At 39.4% G+C, this 24,190-nt stretch overlaps 1 protein-coding gene across 1 annotated transcript; it reads left to right on the plus strand.

The window, feature by feature from the left end:
* The first annotated feature begins 2,308 nt into the window (after positions 1-2,308).
* Positions 2,309-23,911, plus strand: olfm3a (olfactomedin 3a). Its single transcript, XM_020087344.2, has 6 exons — positions 2,309-2,782; positions 19,442-19,585; positions 19,968-20,123; positions 20,631-20,850; positions 22,469-22,575; positions 22,690-23,911. The coding sequence occupies exons 1-6, from the start codon at positions 2,714-2,716 to the stop codon at positions 23,365-23,367; spliced, it is 1,374 nt and encodes a 457-aa protein (XP_019942903.1). The 5' UTR covers positions 2,309-2,713; the 3' UTR covers positions 23,368-23,911.
* The last annotated feature ends 279 nt before the right edge of the window (positions 23,912-24,190 follow it).

Raw genomic sequence — 24,190 nt, forward strand, 5'->3', positions numbered from 1 at the left:
CAGAGGGAGCGCTGTGCTGCAGTCTGAACACAGCACGCCACCTGAAAACAGCACACTGCTTAAAACATAGCAGATATAGTGCATGAACTCTCAACTAAAGTAAAAGACCCATAACTTTGCTGCTGTGAGTAAAATGGGTATAAGAAAGAGTGTAAGAAAATGCAACAAACACCAAATACAGCAAGTACGTGTGGGTTAAGAGAACATGAGAAGACGTACTGTCAAATACTTGTAATAGAGTTGTTTTGAAATAAAGTTTCTATCCTACACCAATGGTTAAAGTTACCTACAGGCGAGTGTTATGATAAAGTTCTGCATCTAACTGTGGCTCGCATCACTAAATTCAAGAACTGATCTTACAATGGAGACGAGCTATGAAGAGATATGAGGACATTGAGTTCCACAAACAGAGAAGAGAAAGCCTGGCTACCATCTCAGTCTGCAACAATTTCCACACAGATATTCTCAACTTTTCTAGCATCTTTTTAACTTTTCTAGCATTTTTCTATACAGAGAATATACTCACTCTTTGATAGTAACATTTACTCAGACTTTTTGGTGTTTCAGGATTATTGAACTAACTAACAGTTAAGTATACCTCGTCTCTCCTCCCCTCCGAGCTTGTAGGAGAACCTACAGCAGCCTTTAGGTTACATGAAAATAGAAAAAGGCCCTCTCAAGTTTGGTTTGTCCATTCTGAGCTACTGTAGCATGGTGCTGCAATATGGCCGATTCTGTGGAGATGGATCCACTCCAAATAGACAGAAAGAAAACTAAAATAGAAAGCATATTATTTTCAAGTGATTATGCACAAATGAAAAAAAATATTTGAATATTTTATTCCATTTCTGCAAACAATTCCCCAAAATCCTACACAATGGACATTTAAGCAATATTGACATAATACTTAATTTCATCTAAAGCAAACTGAGCGACTTGAGTGAAGCCATGAATTTCCTACAAAGGTCTTCTCTACATGAAGGTGCCTGATGAAAAGAAAAACAAGGCATCTTGAGACTTACAGTCAACGACTGTACCCAAACAATCCATTCAACATATGCTGAAACAAATGAAAAGTGAAAGCATCGTTAGAAGACTCATCAGGATTCATCCTCTGGATAGCATGGATTAGAGCCGACCTCTAAAGTACGATGTTAAACTATGATTATGTTTTATCTGTACGTTAAATATAGCTATCGAGACAAATAATCTGCCAATTCAATGTTGTTAAAGTTTCACAACCCTGTGTTTTCAATATAGGGAACAGGAAGTGAGAACTGCTTAGCTGCAATAACAGAAAAAGAGACTTGAAAAAAAGAATGACAAGAATTCAGTGACAGCCTAGTGCCTTAATCAAGCACCTCAACAGCAACGGAAATAAGACAGCTAAATGGAAAAGACATGATAAAAGAGGCCTGAGGACAGAGGGGTCCTGATGCTGTGAAGGCAGTAAAACCCCTTGAAAGTGTGATTTGTGATATTTGACTGTATAAATAAATTGACACAACTCAAGACTCCAGGGCACAGCGTCACACACAGCTGATGACCAAAGTGTCGAGCATCAGCATCGCTACAGCTACTACTGCTTTTCTAGCAGCTGCTGCATCGTCACCCCAGCCTGGAACCGACACCTCCTCTTCCAACCACTGCTACATGCATGGACAGAGCCATGTAAATCTCAGGCATGAGATATGCATGATACTGTACAAAGGTGTAGCCACAGTGCTCAGTCCTCATGTAAACAGAAAGCTCTCAGCTCACACTCTGAAACAGTCATAATCCCTCCCCTCCTGAAGGTATGTGAACCACCTGTCTTTTTTATATGATGGGTTTTTGTTTATGTGTTTAGATTCTTTCACCTCTGCTTCTTCCCCCTTGTGATCTAAAGGAACAGTGCACTGTGTGAATGAAGCCAGTGAAAACACACCAGTTCTAGTCTTCACTATTTAGAGGTGTGGGTATATCAACAGGATTATTTGGATGGACAAATTCTGAAGGTGAATGTGAAGGTCACCAAAGTGTTTCAGATTGATAGGTAGATGGATATATATAGAGAAAGAGAAGGGCGGGGGTAATGACAGACAGATACAGAGAGAGAGAGAGATGGATATAGTTTCAGAGAGAGGGATAAAGAGATATTTTGATGGATTGAGAGAGAAAGGGCGAGAGAGAGAGCAATGGAAGGAGTGATAGTGATGCAGATGGACAGACAGACAGAGAGTAAGAAAGAGAGAGGGGTACAGAGGTAGATAGATGGATTGAGAAAGGGAGAGAGATGGATAGAGTTGTAGAGTGACAGAGAGGCAGACAGATAAACAGATATAGATAGTTATAGATAGATAGATAAACAGATAGATAGATATATAGACAGATCTATAGCTATATACATACATACATACATAGATCAGTCATGTGACCCTCCCCTGCAGTCTGCTGGATGTGGCTGATTAGAATATTTTATCTCCACCTCTCTCCAAACTTTTCCTCCCGGCTCTCCCCTCAGTCAGTCAGTCAGTCAGTCAGCCAGTCGGAGCACCGGGCAGCGGTGGTTGTGATGCCGGTGAACGTGTGGTCGCTGTGCCCGCCTGAGGACTCTCTCTGCGGTTCGACAGAGACTCGCTGAGGTTGAACTATAAAGGAGAAAAAGGAGCTGTGTGTGTATGTTAGTGTTGAAGGACTGCGCCTCGGAGAGAAGTGGCCGGAGCCCGTCAGCATGCGGCTCCTGTTGAGCGTTCTGTACCCCGTCCTCTCCCTCACAGTCTTCGGATTATATCCCTCCATGGTGAGTTTGTTTTCCTGTTTTTATGCCTCTAGTTCGGTTTCAGCCCGGGCTTCAGCTGAGGACGTATAGTTTCTCATGCAAATAGGCGTTCGTGCCGAACATCACTCAAAAGTCCTACAATTTAATTTTGTCTAATTTACCCGCAGAGATAATGGAAGTCAATCAGATTAGATTCAAGAGAATTTACACGTCCACAGGAAACACTACAATTCGGGGTAGGCTTAATTAATTTAGCTTTTACACTTAACTATTAATTTAAACTTTGAACCATAACCAGTATCCCTTCAAAAAGCAGCAATCCTTAAACGTCTGACTTTTTATAATGCACTTCTAGTAACTAGATTTAAGAACATGTTTTTCCTCTTAGTTAAAAAATAATTTTGCAGTTTTGCAACTGTTTAGTCCTGCATCACAATCATCACAACATGCAACCAGCACCCATAGATGTTCTCTGCCTTAATTCTAATGCAGCAAATGCTGGTTTATGCTGAATTATTGTGACTAATCCCCCTTTTTTATTCATCTATTTTCTTTCCCATTTAAATTGGTTTGACTGTTCATGAGAATGCAAGTACATACAGCCACAAAGGCATTTCTGTCTAAAAGATGCCTCCATTTGTGACGGATGAAAATATTTTGAGCATTAGCTGTGATATAACCTCTTCAACCCCCCCTCATTTCTGCATTTTATATCTGCAGGTTTTGTCTTTGTGCTTAAACTTTAAGTAGATTTGAGGGGATGTGGACTTGAATGTGTATTGACTTGTGGCTTTGCACTGAGCGGCGGATGGAACAACAGAGAGTGAAGCTGACAACTGGGCTCACGTCTCATAATTCATGGATAAATCAGCGGGGATCTGGTGGTGGAGCTGTCCGCTCTCTAGTGCTGAAACTTCACATAAGTCTGTGGCTTTGCAGCAGCTTATAGAGAAGGATGTAAAAGCTGTCCATCCTCTCACATGCAGGTTTAGAAGTGATTCTGTGTAGATCATCATAAAAGGAAGAGTATGCTCATCAGTGGGGCTGGACATTTATTAGTGATCACTCAACCAAGTTGACGGAATTCGTTTTCGCTAAAGCATGAAAATAAGATAATCTCAACATTAAAAATAACACGGACAGTAGTGACACATGAGTAGAAAATATGAACAGGACAATATCACATACACTCACAAAAGTGCAGATAAAACCATATCCACATTATGAGTTTAATCAATAGTAATGTAACAAAGATTAAATTGATAGTATAGCGATATGCTGCTTATGCATTTTGCACAATGAGGAGGTATGAATCAAAATTGATTGACCTCAGATCTTATAAATGTTCAGTTCCTTTTCATGCAGAATATTTTAAGCCCACAGCCTTCACTCAGGAGCAAAAAAAACAAGTCTCTCAATTTAAAAATAAAATATTTGTCATTATATGACCATGTCGTCTCGCCCTGCTCAACAGCACACAGTGCTTCGTTCCTAGGGGTGATATCATTGATCCAGTTGTAGCCGCGAAACAATCAGATAATTGATCAATTCGTTCATGGGTAGAAGGTGAACTAATGGCAAGTAGTAGTATGAAGTCTCTCCTGTTTACAGCTCCCTAAACGTGAGGATTTTCTGCTTTGTCTGTTTCACATTATGTCAGATGCACAGAACGATGGTGCAGTAGTTCAAAGGATTGCCTCACAGCAAGAAGCTTCCTGCTTCTGTGTGTAGTTTGCATGTTTTCCCCGTGTTTGCGTGGGTTTTCTGCGAGTGACCCAGCTTAATCCCACAGTCCAGAGACTTGCAGAATGTAAAATGATCGTAGGTGTGAATGTGAGTGTGAATGGTTGTTTGTCTTTGTATGTCGGCCCTGGGATGGACTGGTGACCTGTCCAGAGTGTGTCCTGCCTCTCACCTAATGGGATCTGTATAGATAATGGAAAGATGAATTATTTCAGATGATTTTATTATTTGTCTGATTGGTATAGAAATGAAAGGTAGATTCAGCATCAGTGTACACAATCATCTCTATATTTGACATGTTTTCATCATTATAGAGCTCTGATCTCTTGTCTGTGTTATTTGTGTTATGATTTATAAATGGGCTCCTGCAGTGCTATACCTCTGATTACTATCGTTCTGTTCACATTCTGTCTTTCATCTGTTTGCAATTATGTCAATGAATGCGGACGCGGCCATTGAGGAATGTGGGATATTGCTCGGGTGAGGGCTGCATGCAAATTGGTAGCTCGGCCCCCAAAGGCCTTTTTCTGCTTCAGTGTTTAAAAATTATCTGGAAAGGCAAACCTTTCATGGTATTACACTAAGCTGGAAATTATTAAGCTGTCACTCACTGACTGTCAGGCCTTGTACACAAGGCTTTGCTCATTTCAGTAAAGGGAGACAGCCGCAGCCTCTTGGCATTTAGGTTTATGCGTTATTGCTGCGTCCCCCCCTCCCACTCCGGCTCAGTTTAGCACCATTGAAACAATCTATCATCAAGCTGAATAAAGTGGTTAAACTGAGGACTAATGGTATGGATTTCCCTCCATCGACAGGGTGGAATTATCTGAGTTTGGCAGATACCACCTCAACTGATCCCTCGTGAGCCTTTATGGAAAAAAAAAATACATATTTGCATAGTGCAAAGTTTTCCCTTATGGTCTGTGCCAGCCTAGTAATTACACAGTGGTTGCTTACGGCACTGTGTTACACTCATCATAATCAAAATGATGACTGGAATTTGTGTTTTATGATGACACATTATATTCTGCACCTGGAAGACATTTTGATTGGAGGAGAGACTTAATAGACTTCAGGAGGCTGATGTAACAGCATTGCCACTTAAAATTATATAGACACATCTTCGTCTAATTTTAATATTAGGCTCAATTTTAAGTAGAATAACACTAATTTTACTTATCCATTATAACTCTTGTATGTTCACATTCAAATAAATAAAAAAAGAAAGAAAGAAAGAAAAAAAGCTGATGTCTCTTTTAGCAGTTGTCAGACAGAGCCGGTTCAGGCTTAACTTCAGCAAGAGAGCTGATGAGAGAGGTGGGATATATCTGTTGCATTTTTCAAAGTGTAGCTTGCTTTTGCTAGCTTTTATTACCAACCGTAGCTTTAAAGAGTGACTTAAATTATTTCAGCTATGCTAAAACAACCAGTTTACGTTTGTCGTTTCTTTATGCAGCAAACAGGGTCATGTATATTTAATCACACACAACTCCATAGAATAGAAAGGAATCTAGAATCCATCTGGTACACAGCAAAGAGGTGCCTTTTGCCTTTTCTTAGAGTCCATCAATCAATCAGTCAATCAATCACTTTGTTTGTATTGCACTTTTCATGCAAACACAATGTAACACAAAGTGCCTCTAATAAAAACAACCCCCATCCATGCACACAGCAATAAATTACTATGTTATAAATAAAAGACCAAATAAATACTTCCTGTATTTATCGATTGCTTTTACTTTGGGAGTAAAATGCCATCATAAATCTTATAAATCTTCAAAGGCAGGATATAAAATAAAATGAAAAATAGAAAACCTACCATGAACCTTGATTCCTTGTAATATGTATTCTTCTAGCCTTTTTGGCTCAACAACAAATAACATGTGTGAGCTTCACTGAGCAAAACAAGTTTGTGAATATTGTGAATGTTTATGGATAGTTTAATCTTGGGGATTCAGCTGCAGCACCAGTGGGATGGAGCTCAGTGTTGGCTTCGTGATGGCTTGTAATGTGAGTAGGTGGCAGGCAGGCATACACATGCCCACATGACCACATGCACTCACACCCGCAGTCCAATCCATTTGTGTTGCAGGTGGCAGCTCTACCAATTCACTGAGTTCAAGTTTTAAAAGAAAGAGAGGTCTCAGGTCAGATAATTGGACTTTGATCACACTTGATCATAACATGGTTAGAAATGTGAACACAGCTGCAGAGGACCTGCCGGTGACATGTTAACTTGCTCTTGCTTAATTAAATGGCATTCTGTTGACCATTAATCGCATGAGAACACCAAACCATATTCTATGAAGTTATTGTTTATCATCCATTTCAGCACTGCATTAGCATTTATGTGGACCACACACCCAGGCTTGGTGGGCAAATCTGCCTTGGCACAGAAGCCATATTAAAAGATGTGATGCTGCGGGCACTTACCTACACAGCCACACAAATATTTTGTGATGAGAAAAAAAAAATGTCTTTAGGTTTCATATTTCACATCAGCAGGGGCTTAATGAAAGATGACACCCTCTAACTGTGTGTCAACACAAACAAAGCAAATGTTCCAACAGGATGGCCAGCAAAGTCATTACAGCCGAGACACTGCATGTTTCATGTGTGAAGCAGTGAGAGGTTTGATCAGAGCTGATGGAATGGAAATAAAGACAGAAATTCCATTGATGGTGAAATGTGTTCACTCAGACCACCACCACCAGCAGCAGGGCGAATATATGCTCTGTCCTCCTTGACTGTCTGAGCCTACGTGATGAGTTTTCTGTCACTTTCTTGGAGTTTGTGGTCTGGGATGTGTCAGTTGTATGTGGGCATATTTTTTTGAGTCAAGCTTACTTTTGTCAGAGAAGGGAATTCATCCCGTTCACGAGTAATAAGATGTCTACGTACTGACTGTGACAGATAACCACCAGTCACTTAGGCACAATTTTCTGCTTTCACTTTGAGCCGTTATGCCGTTTCTGCACATTGTGCTCCAAAAATAAATCCAATAAAAACAAGCACTATTATTATTATTATGTATAATGATGAAATGCTTGAAATTGCTGTCTTTTTATGTGTGATTATCATGACTTTAAAATGACTTTCCAGCTCTGTTCACTCCTCTGAGTGAATGCAGCTCAGTTAATAAGCATAATTACAGGAGTTGAGACATGACGTTTAAAACTACCAGGGGCATAGTTAGGGGCCTCTCTCTCTCGGTTCCCCATATGATTACTGTAATTACAGCCCAGGCGTTCACAGCAGACACATATCAGTGAGAGAGCTGAAAGGCTGGTCCTGAGAGGGATGGTAGACATTTGTGGTCTCAATAAATTTATACTGTACTCAATCAACCTGGGAGATCATTACAACCTATATGCTTGTTAAGTTCTCATAGCGTAGATAAAATGCAATATCATTTATTAAGTAGCTTTAAATAGCAGGCTGAGACGGATGATGAAGTAGGTAGAGCAGGGTTTAATTACAGTGTGATATGAGTTCCCTTGAAGTTAAAAATTTGATTCAAGAAAAGGTATACTACAAAATGCAAACTTACATTCCTGCTTCACTGGCAAAACATCTGGATTACCCCCTGGTGACTAGTTGCAGTATAGGCCATTAGTCCCATGCTAACTTATATTTGTTTGTTCCATTGTTGACTTTTCCAATGACTTCTAACTTCTGGAAGTTAATCTGGTTTTAATTGGTTTTAACTGTTTTTAACTTCTGGTTATAATTAGTTATTTGCTATAAAAACGCCATGAGATCATGACTCATGATGTCTCAACCTATTTGATTTTGCATTGACCTCTGTATACTGCAGGCATAAATGCAGGTTGTAAAGATAATTATAATTGGATGGAAAATTTGAAAAATGTCAACTCGGTCTCGTACATTTCCATTCTGCCACGACTGTCGCTATCCAAAAACAAAAAAATTATTAAACGCTCAAAACAACCACATTTGGTGCCACAAACACACAGAAAAAATCACTGCCAGACTTTCATGTCATCAGTCTGACAGGGAAAATAGTAACTTCATGAAAAACAACAAAAAAGAGGAAAGGTACAAAACTGAGCCTGTCACATTGTCAAAATGAATAACACATGAAACAGAGATGGGAAAAATATGCTTCTGCTCATGACTAGTGATTTTACTTCAATTAGCCGATATCTATTCCTCTACTGCATTTTTGCCTTCTCTCTTCTGCAGTTATTCATTTAGAGCTACATGATTGTAAAAGGTTAAATGCAAGTTATTTTACTGTTATAGAAAGGTTCTTTTAAAGTAGAGGACAGCTGCTCTTTAAGAAGCCTTAGTATAGATCCAGATTGTGTGTAGCCACCGCAGTTTATAGGGACTTTGTGACTCAGGGTGGTCAACTGACTCTGGACAGTTACTGAAAAAGGAGTGAGCTCTTTGGTCCATGTACCATTCACTAACATGGAGAAGGTAGAATTTATGACCTATACTGCAGCCATCCACCAGCACACCAGCCCTCTGCAGTGGTAACATCAGTAAAAAGTCCACAAACTACTACCAACTAAGTTCTGTATATTTGCAGCCCATACCCATTTATCCTGCTGTTATTTGAAGTGACACACTGAGGCACATTTTCTGGAAGGTGATCTCAAGTCATTAACTGAAGTAAAGGTATATAGTTACAGCAAATAAATTGCAATGTAACTTCAAAGAAGCTCCTGGAATGCACTGAGCATGTTAATGTGACGGTGTCTTAGACTTTAGAGCTGCATTCAGATGATATAGCTTTTATCCAAGTAGATCTTATAACTGCAATTGTTGCAGAGGTGAAACTGAACCAGAGCCAACACAAGTTATGCATAATCAAATTTTTCCTGCTTTAGTCTCAGCAGTGGGTTCTTGTTGCTGCAGCTTTAATATCAGAGCATGCTGAAAGCACTGCTGAGCATAGGACAAAATTCAAAGGTTACTAAAGAGCAAGAAATAATCAGGAGAACTGCGTCTGCTGCAACAGTTTGTAACATGTGACCTCGTCGATGTCTATGGATCCTGTGACGTTAATGTGGCAGCAGCGTCCTTTTTATACATTTGAGTTTCTAATGCAGTACTAATGATCATGCTCCTAATTTAAAATCACATACCCTGAGGAGAAGACATGCGCACATTGATAACACAGATTGAAGTGAGCATCGATTAAAGGAGAGTGCTCATCCCAGTAGGCTGCTCTATTATCAATTACGAAAATAATAAGTACAGATTAAAAGTACAGGGCCTCTTCTGGTTTAATGTATGCCAAAGGGGTAAAGCTTAAAATGAAGCTGGTTGAATTTTTATAAAAGACATTGTAAATTTGTGGTGTTTTTGGCTACACCAATTTACCCCATATAAACCAATAACCATTAACACAATCATGATTCATGTTCTGAATTGTGATCTCTCCAAAATATTTTTGTTTACTCAGTTTCAAACACAATATTTCATTGAGCATCAGTGTCTCTGTGTTGACCTTGTGAGACAGTTGAATGTGGTAATTCAAACACTCTGTGAATGTTTCCTTCAGATACTTCCTTTTACGGTAGTTGAATAGATTTGTTGTAGTGATGGCCGTCACCCAACAAAGTTTACTGATAACTTTGCTTTCAGAAACATCTGACAGCCACTGACACACTCCTGACACTGCAACCTCCTTTGGTTCTGCCTGCTGTTACACATGGTTACCATGTGCTCTTGTATATCCTCAGATAACCTACAGTGGTGGTAAATGGTTTGTATTTATATAGTGCTTTCCTAGTCTTGATTACCACTCAAAGTGCTGTACAGTACAGTTTGCCATTCACCAATTCACACGCACATTCACACAGTGCATTAGCAGCACTTCTTTTGCTATGAAGGGGCAATTCGGGGTTCAGCATCTTGCCCAAGGACACTTCAGCATGTAGATGGGGAAGACTGGGATTGAACTGCCGACTGAGGACGACCACTGTACCCCTCTGCCACAGCAACCAGCAGACCAAAAGTGGCCGGCAATAATATCTGTCCCCTCTAAATCATTTGGTAATTAGACACAGACATTCATGGGTGACAGGGGTTCTGATCTGCATCATGGCAACAACATTCATAGAATAACTTCCTCTTTAGCAAGTTGTCTTCAACGTAAAAGCACAACGTACATTTTATTGTTGCAATACTTTATAATGAGCTGAATTACAGAGTTTGTGAACATGGGTCTGAAAATTGGGTTGCTCGCCAAAACAACTGACATGTAATATGGACGAACACAACAGTACAACACCAAAGACAACTGAGCAGTGGCTGCCATAGAAAGCTGCAGCCAGTATCACCACAGTCCAAGCAAACAGCCTATTCCAAACAGGCAGGTATAGAACAGACTATGGGCACTAGTTTGTCTTGCTGGACATTGTTTTTAATGTAGAGTGGATCCACATTATCAGGGTTGACAGAATAATGTCATGAAATGTCTCTGCAATTTACTTAAAACACTGATTGTTGACAACAAGCAATAGTGGTAAATATACTCAGTAAAGCTTTATCTTCAGTATAAACACTGTCGTAGCCTTTTAGTATTCTGCCTGTGTATGCATGTTCATCCACTGGCTTTACTCCACAGATAATGTTCGATGACTGTTTGATTATCATCCTCCATGATGCCTGTGACTGACGTGTTGTTTTGTTGAGTCTCGAGGCTCATCGGAGCACACACCCCTGAGAAGAAGCACAAGGGTGTGAACAAGATAATGCCGGAGCTCATTCAAAGACAGTGTGGGGGCAGAATGTGCCGAGCTCCTGCACAATTATCTATTCAATCTTTTCTTCGCCAGGGTCAAAAAAGGCAAGAAAGTGGCACACCTCTTGGAAATTAATCTCCCTGCAGGCCTTTCATCACAGTCACATCTGAAAGAAAAGATGGCTCTCTCTTTTTCTACCCCCCCTTTCCTCCAGCCTCAGTATCTTTGTCTGGGACCTTCTCAGTATCTGGATTAGTGCTGCCCGGATTGCTGCTGCTGAGTTAAGAGGTGTTACCATTTGTCATTGTTGTCCTAGACGTCTGCATCAGTCTGGTTGCAGAGCTGGCTGCACATGCAAGTTCATCTTCCCCTGCCATTCGAGCTAAAATGTTAACTCATTTAAGCCATATCATCATCAGTTACAGTACTGACATGCGCATTCCACTTCACTTGCTTCCAATACCCTAGTGGCTTTTTGTTTGGACAGGTTGATAGATGACTGGATATATAGCATCTGTTTAGGTCTTTGTCAGTGGCAGGCAGTTTTGTGATGTGAGATTTAGCTTTGTTGGCATCACTGGCACTTGGTTTTGTTTTCTAAAGGGTTTTTTTTCACATTTTAACATCTCAAAATTAAAGTTTAACCTGCAGATCCAGGATAAATAGCAGATTGACACAGATACAGGACTAATTAACACATTTCTTAAGCATGTATGAACATTTTCTATGAAAACAAAGAGCACAAGGCAGATTCTAAACAGCATGGTGAAATGGACTTAATTACCAGTTCTGGTGCATTATAATGAAATTGACAGGTAGTGAAAGAAGGTGTGACTTTTGCGAGTTACTTCTATGCAACACTGCAATAAAGCTTAGCATTTCCCATTAATGAATCTATGGTGCATGCACATGCAACGGTCACCCTCACGTCCAACAGGTTCCGGGTGACAGGTACACAGACTAAAGAAAGAAAGAAAAGTTATCCTGTGATAGAAAGCACTGCAGTGATGCAACAGCTGCAGCTGAAACTGAAGTCTGACTGTCTGCGTGGATGGAAAAAACGTTCTGGACAAGAACACAAACACACGGTAGCTTGTGTTAGCTCATTAGTCCCAAGCAAACAGCAAAAAGCGTTGCACCCACCAAGTTAGAGATCTCATGTTGTGAGAGCTAGATTACATTTACCACAAAGAATCCAAGATTTCTTCTTACATGTTGCGTGTGAGATTTTTGCAGTGGAAAGGGACATTTACAATGGTTTATGGGATGCATAGTTTATTCACTCTTGAGGTAATTATCTAAACATTCTTGTAGCTTTTTGCTCCATATCAAATGTATTAAGGTCACAAATCATCCTGCAGCTGGTCAGCTTGGTTCCAACCTTAAAACTCTTGAAATTTCCTTAAACATCAATGGAAAAAATTGAAATTACAATAGCTTTTCTAAAAGCAGTTGTAAAAGTGGGCAGTCATTGCCACACTATTATACAGTGAGACTAGATCATGCGTGGCCTCTCTGCAGCTTCAGATGATGCTGTTGAGGTTATTGGCTTCTTTCATAGGTGTTATTCATAAAATATTGATTTCTTACACTTTTTCATTCTTTTATTTTTTTTATTTCCTAAACTCCAGCTTGTCACCTGTGGTTTCCCTCCAGGGAGTTGCTCATACTGCTGCAGTGTAGCTAATGGAATCAGACATTGAGGCTGGAAAAATAAATTAGATCAGAAGACCAAGGCTACACACAGCAGGGAGGAATGGTGAATCCTGGCAGTGCATAAAAGAGATCCCAGTAGCACTTAACAGAATTATTTCCTATGCCAGACACCAACTACTTTGAGTGAAGAAAAAATCTTCCATTGAGTCATAAGTGCTGTGATTTCACAGACATGTTATACAAGTTTAGTAAAAACTACTGCTGTAGAAGTAGTAGTAAGCCACCCAGAACATCTTCCTCAGAATGATTGATTCTAACACACCCCCAACCATCCTCGTCAACACTCCCTGATGAGGGTGAAGGATGCAATTTTGTTTAGGACACGAGATACTTCTCCCTGCCATCATTTATCAACTCAGTATTAACTGTATTATACCAATATTGACCTATTAATCCAATATTGATCTGTTCAACCTCCGCATCAACCCCAACACCTTTCCCTACATCACACTAACAGCCTGATAACACAGTTCAATTGCCAGAACATGTTTTATAGAATTTTAACACAACTCCAATGTACTATTGTAGTGCAACATCTTCAATGACACATTGGAAGTCCAACAAACTATTCTATTTTGTTAAGTGTCAACTCTAAATTTATTTTACAAATGTGTCTAGAACAGAAGTGGTGCCCATTTTTCTTATCAAAGGTCATTTCAATAACATCCTTCAAGGGACATTCATGTAACACATATCACATTAACTTCTAATGCAATGGATGGAAATACTTGTTTGGTAAGACATCTGAATGACATTTGCAATGATCCCACAAACAAACATGTGTACTTGTTATGCATGTTGTTTTCACAGGCCACAGAGAGAAAACAAATGGAAAATTCAATATCTTGTACCATATTAATCCAATCTACAACAAATGCATCCAATCCAAATTCAGATTTAGGACTATGACATGAAGTAAGTAAATCTCTGTCATTTACAGTGAAAGTATATTCTTATGATCCATAAATCACATTGTGAGGGTTGCAGAGAGTAGTAATACATATAAACATCTCTTTTTATATATACAAATATAAGCAGATATGTAAATCTCATTTGCTCTGAATTTTTCAAGAAAAATACAAAAATGTCAAGGCTATAGAGAATAGACCACTATAGCCTATTTATTAAAGCTATACATCTATACATGAGTAGCACTACGAACCAAATCCTTACTGTAACCCAACATTTATTTTATGCTTTATATTCTATTATCTCCTTACAACAAAACTGTGGAAGTGAGGCGTATTAAAGAACTAGTTTTGCAGTGAACACGACAAATGGAGGACACCAAAAAACACAGCTTTGCCTGGAGACAAGATTAGAAGACTGAGCATTTCAGGTCACATTGTGTTAATACCTCAATAATAATAAACATTACTGTAAATGTATCAAGCATGTGTCACAACCCGGCTCAAGGCTGGACAAAGTAGGGAAGGCCACACAGGAGTTTAAACAAAAAATAAGTTTATTTAAAGAAATGAACATTTAAATGTAGGAATCTAATTACAACAGAAACCAAATGCTGTGGAAGCCATGGGGGAGAGGGAGACTAGCTGAATGCCACCAGCTTATATACAGCAGTCACCAGGTGAGGTGAATTTAGCTTATGACCAAACTCCTCCCCTCGGGCTCCTGCAGGGAGAGGCCTTCTTTGAGACAGTCATCACCCCCCCCCCCCCCCGCTCATAAAAAAGTGGTCCCACCATGAACATTAGAAATTAAACAATTTTAATTCACATTTAACACAGGCATTCACATTGAAAGTCATTTTGTCTTTGTTCCTTGGGCACCAAAGAAATGTTCACCAAGGTCAAAACATCATGCATCAGATTAAAACCGTCACACAGGAAAAGTTTGAGGTATTTTACTTTTCAATCTGGTTGCCTCATATACTTCCACTGTTATAGGGACTAGAAGTCTTGTGTCTGTTAATGACTGACAAAGATCCCCCCCATTTGTTCCTCAAGGTAGAATCCACTTTATAGAACTTTGCTTGTTAATCATTCAACCACATCACCTCAATTTACAGCTTTCAGAAACAGGTTTGTTTGTGTTAATATTTTTGGTTACACTTCACAGACATAGTTAAATAAAAAAAGTTTAGTTTCATGTTTGTTGGTTCAGTTTTGAATTATGTATTGTTTCTTTGTTACTCACCTTTCAGACCATGTGTTGCAGGATGTAATGGAGGAAGAGGTTGGAAACTTCCTGTATTTATACCTTCAGTGACATCAGCAGTGATGTCACTGGAAGCAACCATGTGTGAGGGGAGGTGTAGTAAATGTTTGTAATGATTATTTGTCTTGTTTCAGTTTGTTGTGTTTCTGAAGTGGCAGAATGCAAGCTTTGGGACAATTGTCAGTACAGGCATATTTAACATTTGATTAAATGGATAACTTTCACCAGCCTGCTTTCAGGAGAGGCGTGGCCTCAGAGATTGGTTTGGTCTGATTCGGCTGCTGTTGATAGAAGGAGCTACAAAATCAATTTGTAATTGACATTCAGGGGAACTATGTCACAGTGTAACACCAGTTTGTATATATTTTTATTTTGTACATGTCAAATTAATCCACTTTTGTATGATAGTCAGTTTTGTTACCTGGAAACTGTTTCTGAATCTGCCTAAAAGCATTCATGTTTCCATGTGATTTTTTTATTTCTCTCATCTGCTCTTTATAATAACCTCATAAATCGAAATCATTTCTGTGCTCCTGGATACACAGCTGTTGCTTCTTCTGCAGCAATGAACATAAAAGGGCCATCACTATGTGTGACGGTCTAGGGCTTCTCTCCTGCCTCAGTGAGTGTGTGTGTGCTCATCTGTCTCTCTCTGCTCAGACACTCAGATTTATTTTCTTAGCATTGGAAGGTGGCAGGATGCTTCTCTAGATTGTTGTGGCCCACTTTAACTTCTGGTTGCATCCTCATTTATTTGGGGGGCAGGCGGGGGCTGAAACATTTGGAGATAGAAGGAGGACAGAGTAGCACGTTTCATTTACAATATAAGATCGAGCCAATCCGTCTCAGTTTGTTACAGGAGCGTGAAATGCCTTTTAGATTACTTTGTAAAACTCCCCAGGAGGTGAGTTTCGATATTGCAGGGCTAAGTTTTTAAACTGCCCTAAACTTTATTTGGCAAGTCTTTGCTTTGTGGTGCAGCCATCTGAGTCCTTCTTCCTAAAAAGCAAGTGATTTAAAAGCTGGGGGTGCAAATTATACAGATATATTACATAAGTTCCCCACTGGCCACATGTGGGTGGTCTTGTGTTTCCTCCCTCAAGCTCGGCCCTTCTACAGTGACCACGGACCCTGAGGGTTCTGTGCAGTGGGGTTACAGCCCCAAGCACTCAGATTACCACTGACACTACGTTTTTCTTCACTCTTCACATTTTCTCTAGCTTATCTATCAGCCTGATATCTTTCAAGGTTCTCATTTCCTTCTTCCTGATGTTGCTGTCGCTTGGGATCACTACATCTTTCACAATTGCCTTCTAATACAGATTATCAACCACCACAATTAAAAAAACCGAATATACATATTATTGTTATAGCACATGAGTGATTGTAAGCCAAAGGGATACTGAGAGGATCAGCTGTGGTAAAAGGTTAATGCATCTCAGTGCTGATTGGGCAGTTATTTTGTTTTATTCATGTGGACCATGAAAAAAATGCAGCCTCAGCACCACAGGGTCGTGTCTTTGATGAAGCGTTTTACTGCTCCTTTCTGGTTTTGACTGTAAACATATTGAGCAGTGGCTCAAAAATATTGTTTGTTGGCAACTTCATTCCAACGAAATATTGATGAGTGCTATATATCAGCCCTCAAAAAGCCATGAGTCAAACCTTGGCAAAGAGAGACTGGGAGATCAAGAATCAGTAACTTGGCAACTGGTTTGTATGTTTGTGTATCAGTATGTAACCACTTGAGTGTGTGTGTGTGTGTGTGTGTGTGTGTGTGTGTGTGTGTGTGTGTGTGTGTGTGTGTGTGTGTGTGTGTGTGTGTGTGATGCGTGTGCAGAGAGCGGAACCCTGTTGGGTGGCTGGGGAAAGCTTTGAGCTGCTAGATGCTATTTTGTGGGGATGATTAATGACCAGACGTTGGTGCGCAGCTTTGTGAAACCATTGTAGCCTTGGAGCCTGATCGTTCTTCTATCTAACATAGAGAGAATAAATTGAAAAATAAGTCTTCACCTCATCTACAAACACAGATTTACAAATTAAATACTCTATATAAGATCAGTTAAACACTACAGCAGTTTACGTACAAGGCTAAAACATGAAAAGGTATAAACCAGTCTTAACATTAATAAATCCGATCATGGCTGCCAGTGCTTGTATAGAACTGGTTACACTCTTTATGTCTGTGCTTTTGTGCATTAATAAGTCGAGGAAACTTTATTTATAAAGCGATGTTCAGACACAAAGCAATTCAAAGTGCTTTACAATGGCATTGAATTGCAGTAAAATACTTTGAGAAGGCATTAAAATTGCATTTAAAGAGAGGCCTTTAGAAAAGCATAGAATAATTAAAGCCATAAAATAATTTAAAAAAGGATATTAATATAACTGAGATGGACTTTACTCCTAATACTTTTTCTCAAGTACATGCTGCTTGTTGTTATACTTGCTGTCCCTGTACTTCTCTGCAGTGATATGTCTGCCTGCATGCAGATGCTCATAGCTCCGTCTCCCTTCCAGTCACATCCTCTTTCTTTTTCTTTGTCTTCTACTTGTTTATTCTTTTATCATCTTCTGTTTAATGTACCCACATCACCACCTCTTCAACTTCATTAACTCCCCCCTACTTTACATTTACCTGCTTTCCTTCTGATATGCCACTCAGATTTTTGCAGTGGATGACATGGTTTACCAGCAAGTGCTCAGTGGCAAAGTACATAAATATTTATATGAATACAACAGCCTCCCCGGGCTAGTTTGTCTGTTTTTGCTTGATTGAAGTGTCAGTTAAATCTCTCTGTTGCTGGGAAAAGCGTGTGGCCACATGTCCTATGAATAATTGAGCAAAAGCATTTGAAGTCACTTAAAGTAACTCAAAGTTCACATCTTTAGTTTTCAAAGTTCTAAAACACTCACAACACTTGTTTTGGAGTGCACTATGCGATAAGGGAGAACTTTGATTCTGACTGGACAGACACTGAATATTATTTAAAGAGAATCTCACAGTTCTCACATGGTAAATATTTCATATACCGCTTTTCCTTTGAGGTTTGCGGGGCGAGCTGAGGCCAATCCCAGCTGACATTTGGCGAGGGAAGGGGTACACCCGACAGGTTGTCAGCGTATCGCACAACCAAAATACAGAGACAAAGAACCATTCAGACCTGCGTTCAATTTAGAATCTGCAGTTAACCTTACCCCAATCTGCAGTCAACCAATGACAACATGGGGGGAACATGTAAACTCCACACAGAAAGACCCTAGCCAGAATTTGAACCAGGAACTTTCTCGCTGTGCCAACTACACCACCATCTGTGGTGTATATTATGAAAGTTAAACAACAGTTTCAGAAAGATTGTTTCAATTCAGCCTTTCAAGACTATTATAAAATCACATTTGGTATAATTATGTTAAAATACATAATTTAAAAAAGGACAGTATATATGAGAGGTAATCTACACTATATCTATAAGTGAAAAGATAGATGTTCATGGTGTATCAGCCAATCTTGAGATCAAAAATAACCATGGCCTCTTGAGGTAGTGAGAGGCTATTTGCAATGAGATATGCAATAGCTGCCTGTTACAATTCAAGCAGAGGGGCACTTGTTTATAAATTATGCCCACAATCCAGAGCTGAGGCTTGACTCTTTGTAATGTTTTCCAAAACAAGTCTTCTTTCTGTATGTTACAGCAAGTTTTCCCTGCTACTTTTTGTCAAGTGTATTCCCTATGTGCTTTGAGACAGAACTTGCCAGAAATCCAGGTGCCTAAATGTTTGTAATAAAGGTAAAGCAGTAGCTAACATACTCACCTGAGGATACAACTAATTAGTGGGTTAGCCTGAGTGAGAAACTCAGTGTTTATCTGTGTTCAGCTTAAAATCATCCAACATGAGAAACAAAGGCAATTTAGCATGGATTTAATAACCACATCATTATATGCATCACAGTCAAATTTACTGTGTGATTGATAGCTGAAATGTGACTAAAATATCACAAAAAACAATGTGGACCCAACACAGAACCCCGGGGCACAACTTTGTCTATGCATTGGTGTCGGTCTGTAGGCATAGTTTCTAAAATCAGACCTAGACAATTTACAAACAAATTATTATTTTACTATATCATTAACCTTGAAATGGTGCATGATGATAATTTGATGCTGTGTGTGCATAGCTGCACACCACTGTGTTGCTATGCTTAAAATTACTTGAGATTCACAGCTTTCAAAAGAGCACAAGTATCACACAAATATGAAATCAATGACATATAAAGTTCAACATAGATCCAAACTAATTGTGTGTTCGATTGCACTTGCAGACTATCGGTCCAAAGGAGGGCTGGCAAGTGTACAGCTCGGCCCAAGATGCTGACGGGCGCTGTATCTGCACAGTGGTGGCACCAGAACAGAATCTGTGCTCCAGAGATGCCAAGAGCAGACAGCTTCGCCAGCTATTAGAGAAGGTAAGGTGAATTTTGCAGCACATACAAGCACACACACACTCTCCTTTTAATAATGGGAATAACTAAAAAATAAAATTTCTTCTAAAATGTATTGTTCTTTTCAAGTGTCAAATTCACTCTAGTACCAGTTTTTTTAACGTAAACATTTAATTTACAACACTGCTGCAAGGCTTTGTCATGTTTGTTCTTTTTTAACAATAGCCTACTGCACATTCAAGTAGACACACACAGGTTCACCAGGGAGAAGCCAACTAAGTGCTTTTCAATAAGCTGCAGTGAAAGGAAGGAGAGAAAGGGAAGCCATCATCTACTCACACTTAACTATTAAACATCCAATGTGTTCGTCATATTTTTTTTTATATCATGGCTTGTTTTATTCTAGGTGCAGAATATGTCTCAGTCCATTGAGGTGCTGAACCTGCGGACTCAGAGGGATTTCCAATATGTCATGAAGATGGAGAACCAGATGAAGGGCCTGAGGACCAAGTTCAGACAGATTGAGGACGACAGGAAATCCATCATAGCCAGGAACTTTCAGGTACTGTACAGCCATGGTTTATCACAGCCTGCTTTGGTCAAATGCTCAGTGGACATTCTATTTAGATTTTACTTATTTCAGCACAAGAAGTAGTCTATGTTTTAATTTAGTGAGTTGACTTGATTCAGGATTTAACATTTGAATTTTGATTCAACTTCTAGGTTTAACATTTAACATTTTGGTCCGAATGTAATATTTAGATTTAACATTGACAATATCTTACCAAAAAGATACCTAGACACAAATACACAACTTTTTTTTATTGTGTTTTAAATGGTGAAACACTACTTAAACACTACTTTTTCTGCAATGAATGAGCTGACAACAATGACTGAGCAGGGAAAAACATTAGCATGGCAGGGACAATAACAGCCATGGTTACCACCAACAAATCTGAATATTGCATTTGCAGTGTATCATTGTTTGACAGTGTACCACCACACCTCTCTGCTTTTCTTTCACCTCTCTCTGTTTTCCATCTCTGCCGCTGTCATCGTCGCTTGGCAGGAGCTTAAGGACAAGATGGACGAGTTGAAGCCTTTGATCCCCGTGCTGGAGCAGTACAAGATGGATGCTGCGCTCATCTCCCAGTTCAAGGAGGAGATCAGGAACCTGTCGGCCGTGCTGACAGGCATCCAGGAGGAGCTCGGGGCCTATGACTATGACGAACTTTATCAGCGAGTCCTGCGATTGGACAGCAGGCTCCGCAGCTGCATGGGCAAACTAAGTGAGTATAGTGAACAACACAGGCAATTATTAAAATAACCGATTTTACCTTTATCTGAGTTAATTGATATATTCTAGTATTCTATTAATGCATGGTGCATTGTTTTCTACACTCTTATAATTGCACTAGGACTCTAGGACAATAATATTTGCATGATATCATGAATTGTCACAGTCATATTGTTGTCATAGTAACAGTTTTTTGTCCTAATGGTATACTGTTGTTTTCTGCCGCAGAGGAAAATAACCAAGGGGAAAATGCAAATAAAAAGTATTATATTGTAGAGCTTGACAGTTCCTCTCTCGCAGTTTGAAGCATGCGCGCACAAAAACGTCTTTGTGGATTCTGAGGCACCATCCAGAAGCCCCTTTAAAGCCCAGTGCTTTTCTTTGTTATATTGCCTTAACATCACACTGCAAAATAAATGTTTAATAGCAGTATGTTTTCACCTAAATTCACCTTGTGCAGGTGAAGAAAAGTCTCTGTTCTCGTGGACTGCATTTGGTGCATTGACAACCTTTCGCTGTTCAAACAGGACAACATGCCTAAATCTCAATGACAAGAAAGCTGCTGAAAGTATCAGCCTTTACCTAATCAGGAGGCTGTTTGTTGCTTTAAACATTTGTTATCACAGCAGCTGTCATTAGGTTATTCATCATGTGTTTCCCACAGAAAAAAGGGGTTCGATATGATCACACAGCGAAAATAAGATGAAGAAAAACCCCTAGAACAAATTTTTGAACAGTAAAGATGGACAGTCTGGTGTATTTTGTATAATTCAGCCAATTATTTTACACAGATTAATGAACAGTGCTGCGTGACCATATTTTCATTTTACTGTAATTAAAGACTAATGAACATTTCCATTAGCCTAAACCAAATCTATTGCAGTTTACCAAAGTTTCTGCTCATAACTCAAGACTTTGATTTTGGTCAGCACACACATGAAGCTTGTTCCATTTTTAAGACCCTGTCCATACAAATGCAAAAGTTTTGCAAAACAAACTTTTTACTCTGCATTTGGTCCTCTTCACATGCAAAAGACATTTTAAGTCACTTCAACAGAGATTTTCACATACGCCTTCCAAATTGCAGATTTTAAAAATCGGGTTTCTAATTATCTGTGTGTACATGTAAAACAGAGTTATGACGTCACAGTTTACTTTGAACATACCAACTGTTGATTTATGTAGTGAGCATTTGCCGGAAACAATGATGGCTACGTATCGGTTGAGATGAGAATATAACATAACTGAGCATCCTCATAATGTTCTTCTCTATTATTTATGTTGAGTATGATATATTTTGTAAAACGAAGATCATGTGGACAGAGCTTTTGTTTTGAAAACAGGTGAAAACATTTGCTCAAAAATATCCCCAGCAGTGTGGACAAGGCTGAGTCAAGGCTTATAGGATTTACATATAGGAAAGTTAAGTTCACAAGCAGCAATGCTAATATTTTGCTTCAAGTTAAATAGAGCTGCTTGCTGCCAGAACTATGTTAGTATGCAGAGAGGACAGACTCTCTGGTGGCACATGCATGAAATTGGCTTGAGAAATCTAGTTAGAGACAAAAACCACCACAGCACATCTTATCGCGGCATTTCTTTATTAACAGCATGTGGGAAATTAATGAAAATCACTGGACCTGTTACAATGAAGACATCTGGAACCCGGTTTGGGGCATGGATGACTGATCCTCTAGCATCGACCAGAAACAACAGGGTGAGTTATTAAAAAGCAGCGACTTTGCACAATATCTACATTGTGCTTTCAGAGGAGGCAGTATCACATAAGTATCACATATGAGCTTTGTTCCTTTTATCCTCTCTGATGCAGGTCTGGTACATGGACAGTTTCACAAACAGCAAGATTGTGCGTGAGTATAAGACAATGGAGGACTTTGTAGCGGGTGTCGTTTCTCGAACCTACAGCCTCCCATTCAAATGGGAAGGAACCAATCACATGGTGTACAACGGATCGCTTTACTACAACAAGTACCAGAGCAACATTATTGTCAAGTACAGCTTCGAGACAGGAAACGTGCTGGCCCAGCGAGCTCTGGAGTTCGCCGGCTTCCACAACATGTACCCATACACGTGGGGTGGGTACTCAGACATTGATGTCATGGCGGATGAACTGGGAATGTGGGTCGTGTATGCGACCAATCAGAACGCGGGAAATGTCGTTGTCTCTCAGATCGACCCTGATACCCTGCAGGTCCTGAAGACTTGGAACACGGAGTACTCCAAAAGAAACGCGGGGGAGTCATTCATGATCTGTGGGACACTGTATATCACCAACTCCCACCTGTCAGGAGCGAAGGTTTACTACGCCTACTCTACCAAGACTTCAACGTACGAGTACATAGACATTCCCTTCCACAACCAGTACTTTCATATCTCTATGCTTGACTACAACCCCAGAGAGAGAGCACTGTACGCCTGGAATAACGGACACCAGGTTATATTTAATGTCACCCTCTTTCATGTCATAAAAACTGACGATGACTCATAGACATTGCTTTATGGCTAAAACACCACCATGTGTGATACAAGGATCTCCATTTTCATGTTTTCTTTTGTCAAACTGGACTATGGTATCGTCATTACTTGAACTTTTCTAATTTGTGGCTCTGGATTCTTGGCTGAATTGAGCATGGACACCAACGACTTAATACCATTCTGGAAAACACACTTCTCCATTGCTGCTGCTCAGACTGGTATGCCTTATTTGCTGTGTGGGTCTGCCAGCCAAAGACTCTTGATGGCTTTTGCATGTTCATTTTATCTGCAGTGATTTCCTGTAGTATAGATGTGTTTTCATTGCAGATCTGTTTTGAATTTAGTCTATTTAAAAGTATTTAAACCTCAAAGGCATTTGCTACCATGTAAAGTTAGTTGATTATAAGATGTAGTATGCAGTCTTTTAAAATCTGTCAAATATCGCTGTTATGTATGTCTCTGTGGAAGAAAAAAATTTGTATTTTTTATAAAACTAAACCATAGAATATCTGTGCATTTTCATTAAAATAAAAAAGAATATACATTTCATTAAAATGGTCGTGGTTGGTTAAATTAATATCTGATCTTTAACGGTGATGAAATGTTAGTAACATATTGATCTTTCTTTTTGTGTTTGCTTGGTTTTTGTTAATGGAATGAAACCATGCATCAAGTGGAAAGGCACGCAGCAGAATTTGACATACAAATTCTATGTTATGGACCCATCCCTTATAACAACTATGAACTATGGGTAATTTTTTTAATTTCACCCTTGTTTCTAAGAGAGAATTGTGAATTGTGAGTGGGACATACATGATCACGTTTTGATATATTGA

This window comes from Paralichthys olivaceus, chromosome 17 (genome assembly GCF_024713975.1).
Source record: "Paralichthys olivaceus isolate ysfri-2021 chromosome 17, ASM2471397v2, whole genome shotgun sequence".
NCBI classification, from domain to species: Eukaryota; Metazoa; Chordata; class Actinopteri; order Pleuronectiformes; family Paralichthyidae; genus Paralichthys; species Paralichthys olivaceus.

Coding starts and splice junctions, on each gene's coding strand:
- olfm3a (XM_020087344.2), top strand. CDS start 2,714: ATGCGGCTCCTGTTGAGCGTTCTGTACCCCGTCCTCTCCCTCACAGTC. Junction 20,851..22,468: donor CAGCTGCATGGGCAAACTAA/GTGAGTATAGTG, acceptor CTTTATTAACAG/CATGTGGGAAATTAATGAAA. Junction 22,576..22,689: donor CATCGACCAGAAACAACAGG/GTGAGTTATTAA, acceptor TCTCTGATGCAG/GTCTGGTACATGGACAGTTT.